Source organism: Patagioenas fasciata, chromosome 5 (assembly GCF_037038585.1).
Source record: "Patagioenas fasciata isolate bPatFas1 chromosome 5, bPatFas1.hap1, whole genome shotgun sequence".
In the NCBI taxonomy this organism is placed as follows: Eukaryota; Metazoa; Chordata; class Aves; order Columbiformes; family Columbidae; genus Patagioenas; species Patagioenas fasciata.
In genome coordinates this window covers 58,700,340-58,706,339 of record NC_092524.1, presented here as the reverse complement: position 1 = coordinate 58,706,339, position 6,000 = coordinate 58,700,340, and the positions used below count along the sequence as shown (strand labels likewise).

General features: G+C 38.2%; 1 protein-coding gene across 4 annotated transcripts in view; it reads left to right on the top strand.

Annotated features, from left to right (window-relative positions):
• Nucleotides 1–4,536: 4,536 nt before the first annotated feature.
• BEGAIN (brain enriched guanylate kinase associated) overlaps nucleotides 4,537–6,000 on the top strand; it is a 118,954-nt gene continuing 117,490 nt past the window's right edge. For 3 of the 4 annotated variants that reach the window (XM_071809652.1, XM_065839335.2, XM_071809650.1), the window contains exon 1: nucleotides 4,811–5,324. In XM_071809652.1, the coding sequence (XP_071665753.1) occupies nucleotides 5,311–5,324 (14 nt within the window). In that variant the 5' untranslated portion in view covers nucleotides 4,811–5,310. Of the gene's footprint in view, nucleotides 4,577–4,810; nucleotides 5,325–6,000 lie in introns of those variants that run through there. The other variant, XM_071809653.1, reaches the window with a different exon arrangement.

The window sequence follows — 6,000 nt, the reverse complement described above, 5'->3', positions numbered from 1 at the left end:
CGTTAAAGCCTATACAAAGAAATCTCTAAAAATTTATTAAGAATCTAATTAAAGATTAATTCTATCAAATTACGTGGTCTGTCAATTTTATTAAATCAAATATTTTACTCTTGTACCTCATAGATAAAAATTAAATAAATAAAATGGCCACAGTGGCTCCTATCAATAAAACTTCACTATAACTGTGAGCACAAAAGAAATGCTGAACAAAATATTTGTGGTTAAAAACATGTGGCAGTTCACAAATGTGCCAGCAGTCCAGACATCTTTAGTAAACTCTCAGTTATAGCTCTCATCACAGAAGAAGTCAGAGTAATAACAGTCAGACTAAATGAGCAGCAGTAACTTCCTGTTACTCTTTTATACATTTGGTAACAACTACCCACATTTTAATACAAAGTCCACTGAACACAATGGGAAGACTGGTGAGCCAAGCTTTGGGTCCTATCCCTCCCTCTAAAACGAAACATCCTTTTCCAAGAAAACAACAGCAAAAATAATAGATAGATAGATAGATAGATAGATAGATAGATAGATAGATAGATAGACAAACAAGCAAACAAACAAACGAATAAATAAATATGTGACCTCCAGAGTATTCTACCTTTTTCATACATGTATTAGGAAGATTTCATTAGACATCTGGAAGATCTGAAATTTCATCATTGCTTTTCCTTCAGAAAGTGAAAATACAACAAAGGAAATAAATTATAAACACAGTATTTTACCAATGCTGTCACCATGTGAATTGAGCAGTGTCACAAGGATGGAGCCAGGCTCTTCTTGGTGACAACCAATGATAGGACAAGGGGTAATGGGTTCAAACTGGAACACAAGAGGTTCCACTTAAATTTGAGAAGAAACTTCTTCTCAGTGAGGGTAACAGAGCACTGGAACAGGCTGCCCAGGGGGGTTGTGGAGTCTCCTTCTCTGGAGGCATTCAAAACCCACCTGGACGCCTTTCTGTGTAACCTCATCTAGGTGTTCCTGATCCGGCAGGTGGATTGGACTAGATGATCTTTCGAGGTCCCTTCAAATTCCTAACATTCTATGATTCTGTGATTCTGTGATTCTGTGATAGACAGACTATCAGTATAAATTTTTATTTTCTTTAAAAAGGTTTTGGTTTAATAATCAACACTATAAATACTGATCATATAACAAAAAAAAAAAATCAAAGAATTACATTACTCTATGAAGTTTTATGTATGGCAGTGACTAAGAATGTCCTGCCATTGTCTTGAGGTTGACTCATTAATCAGACATGGGGAGATAAAAAATTAGGGGATCACAGTATTTTTCATCACTCTGCTGATTTGAAAACAACTGAGAAGTTGTCATGCTGACCGAAACAGTAACTATATTCTAAAGAGAAAAAAAAACACAGTAAAATTTCCTGGAGTTTCCATTAATAGCATCCCTTCTTTCATTCAAGCCAGCAAATTACTTTGTGCTCAAAGGATATCAAAGAATATCAACTTGCATTCTACAATAAGCAGACAGTAGGGGAAGGTATGATTCAAAAAGAGACAACTGATTTGCCTTTTCAATACCTGCTCCAAAATGGACTTTCAAACACTCAGCATTTCCAGAAAAGGAGGATCTTGTCAGTTGTTCTGTTTTACACTTGCTTTCTTCAACTACTTGGAAACAAATGAAGTTTCTACCAGTACTCTTAGGCATTGCCTAGAAGTGCTTCCAGGCAAAGTTTCCACACCAGGTACTTCTGTTAAAAGGAAAATCTTCAAACAAGTTGCAATATTCTAGTAGGAAACTGTATATGGAAATACAGGATATTGAATTAATGGACCTGATATTTTTGTTAAAAGCAAAAATTGTTATTTTTAGGCTGATTAAATAAATTCTTTTGTCATACCAAGTTTTCATGACGAGAACAATTAGCTATTGGAATAATCTCCCCAGGGAAGTGGTGGATTCCCCAACACTGGACATTTTTAGGATTCAGCTGGACAGGATGCTGGGCAATCTTGTCAAGACTGCATTTGCCAAGAAAGGTTGGACCAGATGATCCTCATGGTCCCTTCCAACCTAGTATTCTATGATTCTACAATAATTATATTATTTTGTTGAAAAAAAATAAAAGTTATTTAAACCATATCTGTTATTTCTGTAATTAGTTAATTACTAATCTTCATTAAAAATATTTTATTTAAAAAAAATCATGCAGCTTCAATCACACAGCTTAGTTCAGGGATCAAGAAACACTTGAAATAAATCAACTCACTAGCAGGCAGCAACTTATAAATGACATACTATAAAGGATATTCTCATACCAACCTTTACTTCAGTCTTTCTGCTTGAAATAAGTCCCACAAGACTTTCAGGACAAGATTCGTTCTAAAAGTGGCCAATTCAGAGCTGTTTAGAATATGCTTTAAAATCAATTCAGTAGGATATTTAGGTAAGAGCATTCATAGAGAGCAGTGGGAGGACAATGTAGACTCTAAATTTCCACAGGCTGTATCAATGGCAGGGATCTGGCTAGGAAACAGCAATTCTCCCTTAGTAAAAACTTCACCTGGTAAAAAGAGAGCTGTTTCAGAAAACCACAAACTTTTAACATTTTAAGTTGCTAAGGTTTTTCTGGGGCAGGGGCAGGGGGTGGAGAAGGAAGCAGGGAAGAAATGAGGAAAAAGAAAATAAAAGGGAAAAAGAAGAAAAAGAAAAGAGGAAAAAGTAAAGGATGAAAAAAACCCGACCCTCCTAAGGAGCACAATTATCTGGAAAGAAAAAAAAAATACTTGGGATGAAATCTATGTTTCCACAGGTTCTCTTTGTTTTCAACATGTCAAGTTCTGACTCTCTAACCTTAAACCTAGGACATTTCCCTGAAAAACACCTAGGCTCTAGTCCTTTCATCTGTTCTATTTATTTGCTGAAAGTGGATCCCCATCAAAAGAAACAACTGAGCATTGCAATTCTGCAGCCTAAAAAGGGCTCTGACCTGGGTCAGAGCATGCTCCTTGAGGAGGACTCAGCTGAATCCATTGCTCCCATATCAGAAAGGAGCCCTCTCCTTGCTGCACAGCTTTTCAGGGAAAGGCAGAGCACAACATCCCTGATGCTCCAAAGGAAAACGGGCCATTTTACACAAAACAAGCAGGTAAAAACAAAACAAAAACAAAAAAACAGAAAAAGGTGAAGAGTTCATACAGAAGTAACTGAAGTTCAGTTTATCTTTTGTTTTGGTGTCAGGCATTTACTGCGCTTTTTTTCCCCCCACTGATTTCCTGTCAGGATTGGCAGCCAATGATTCACCTGCGTTCACCGATGAGTGTAGCCAGAAACCCAGCCTACAGCTCCTCTTCTCCATTCTGTGCTTTAATCACACGAAACAAACCCCACCCCAGCCCCATGAGTAAAATAATATTCAAAGCACCAGGAAAAAGCAAGGCCAGGGAGCTTTCCCTTATCTCCTTAGATGTTGCCATCATAGAAGCACTGAAAACAAATATTCTAAGTATTTTGTTTTCATGAGTGACTGTCACATTTCAAGACAAAGCAATAGTGAGTGGCCCTGGAGAAAACGCTGTGCAGCCTCACCAAAATTACAGGATCATGGTGATTAGGACAGGTTTTGACAGTTTATCTCCAGAAAACCAGACTGGTAAGCCCGTGAGGCTGCCAGTAGCTTCCCATGTCCAGGGACAAAGCCGCTGTGATTCATTTTCTGGTCAGCAATGTTTAAATTATTTCCTGAATGCTACAGAATACACATGGATTCAATGGATGGATACAAATTAGAGAAAGAAACTATGGGTCTCTAGGTTAGATTTTTGATCTCAAAACCTGGGATTTACCACAGGCAAGTTTGTGTTTCCAACAGACTATGTAAGACGTATATTACATCCATTACTGGAAAGCTAAGGAGGGCTTTTCCTGCAGCTGGTTTCTTGCATACAAAGTTATGGTGAATGCCTAAAATGCTTAATGCATGTGACCAGAAATTATCATGCAGACACCAGTCTGACTGACAATTTATATAATAGACAACTCAAAAGTAAACAGGAAGAAAGGAAGATGAGTGACCCAATGAAGAACAAACAATTTGTCATTTAGGATGTTTTATTAGGGAGTTTGATAGATTTCCTACTGGTTAACTGATTAAATTTACATTTCCCTATTTTTAATCTTTAATTCATTTCATGCTCAAATATGATTGTTAGCCATTAATCAATAAGGTTTAAAGTGTTCATGATTAATTGACAATGCCTTCAGTATAAATAAGAGATTCTGTGATGCTAGAATTTATCTGGCTCTAGAGATTGCAGAATGGCTGTGAGTGCCCATTCCTTGGTTACCAAAAAGCGGAACCAGGAGGATTGATGGGATTCTGAGCCAGTGGTGTGATAAAATGAAATGGAAGCAGCTATTAAGGATCTATAGAAGATAATGATGAACAAGAAACCAAAGGGTTAACAAGACTATGCTTTTGATATATGTCAGAGAGATTAATGAGTCTCCATGCTATAGATAAGTAGGGATTTACAGCATCTGTACGGTAAAAAGAAACGAGGCAGATTAGTGAAATGACCACCTACAGTTCTGCTGGGAGGTAAAGATTCAGGGCTGCAGGGGTACGGAGGTGCTGTCAGAGGATCAATGGGAGCCCGGGCACAGTGGCAGGCAGAGGGACCTGAGGTGTTACCAGAGTTGTCAGTTGCAGCCTGTGTACAGAGCAGTGAAAGGGTTAACAAAAAGCCTCCATGTATTGAGATGCTAATTGTCAAGATAGTGTATTACTTGAGGAAAGTAATTTGATTACTCGAAACTCCCACTAAGGAGGCAAGCTTGTGCCCTTTCCATCTGCCGGGCTCTGAGAAAGATGATGAATTGAACTCAAAATGCACGTGTGATGAAGTCACCGCTGTTGCCCAGCCAGCAGCGCCCCGCTGCCGTGCCCACCCTGCGGAGGGGAGCTCCGCATTTCAACTTTTCCTTTGAAACCCAGGAGGCACAATAACCTGTTACTCGCTGCCGCTCGCTCTTTCTTTTTTTTTTTCCTTTTCTTTCCCTCCCCATTTTCTGCCTCAGCGCTACAACTGAGTCATTCTGTTGCCCATGGCTCGTGGGTATACAGTGCTCCTGCAGTGTGCTGCATTATTCCCCAGTTCATCTGTCAATGTTATTTTCGGCTAATGCAGATGTGGGGTTCACTTACCGTCGCTTTGTAGACACTTGTCGAAAACCATTTGGAAAGCCTTAACTATGCATAAATCTGCAGAGTGAATGTTTTCTTTCATTCACTTGCTCCTATTATTTGATTTCTTGTAGGCCTCTGCGGCAGAGATGGAGAAAATAAGGTAAGTGAGACGTTTATTTACATCTCATTATCAAGAAGAAATGTTCTGTTGCACAATGTACGATACAGGCTCTCGGAAAATATTTTGCTTAATATGATCAGTGTAAAATACCGGATTGCACGATGATGCAAGGGAAGCTGTGTTTTAGAGACAAAAGAAAAGAAATGTGGTTAGTCTAGTAAATCTATTTTGCAGGGATGTCAATTCAGAAAGGATGTTTTACACATAAACGTGTTTTATTGCCGGATGCAAAGGATATTTGATTATATAAATGTTGTAGTCACTTGTCCATTTACTGCAAGAGCCTGCCATTCCATTTAATGAGGAAAGTGGATCAATAATTCATGAAAAAAAGCTGAAGAAAATATAGGGTTGACTTCAAAGCATCTAATTACTGTGGTTTGTTTCAATATAATGCTGTAACATTGGTGTTCGATTTTTGTTTTATATTGTATACCAGCCAGATAAATCTTGTCTCCTCTGTGTTTAAAATGTTGTCATACTGTACTAGTTTCTCAGCACATCTCTCTGCTTCAAGCAAAAGGAGATGGCTTTTATAAACATAACTTTTCCATCTCATGTCCGAGTGCAAGTCTGCTTTGGGGGATATTGCTTTTGTGTATGTTGTTAAGAAAGAAAAAGAAAGAAGAAAGCATTGTAGCCCACTAAAAAAAAA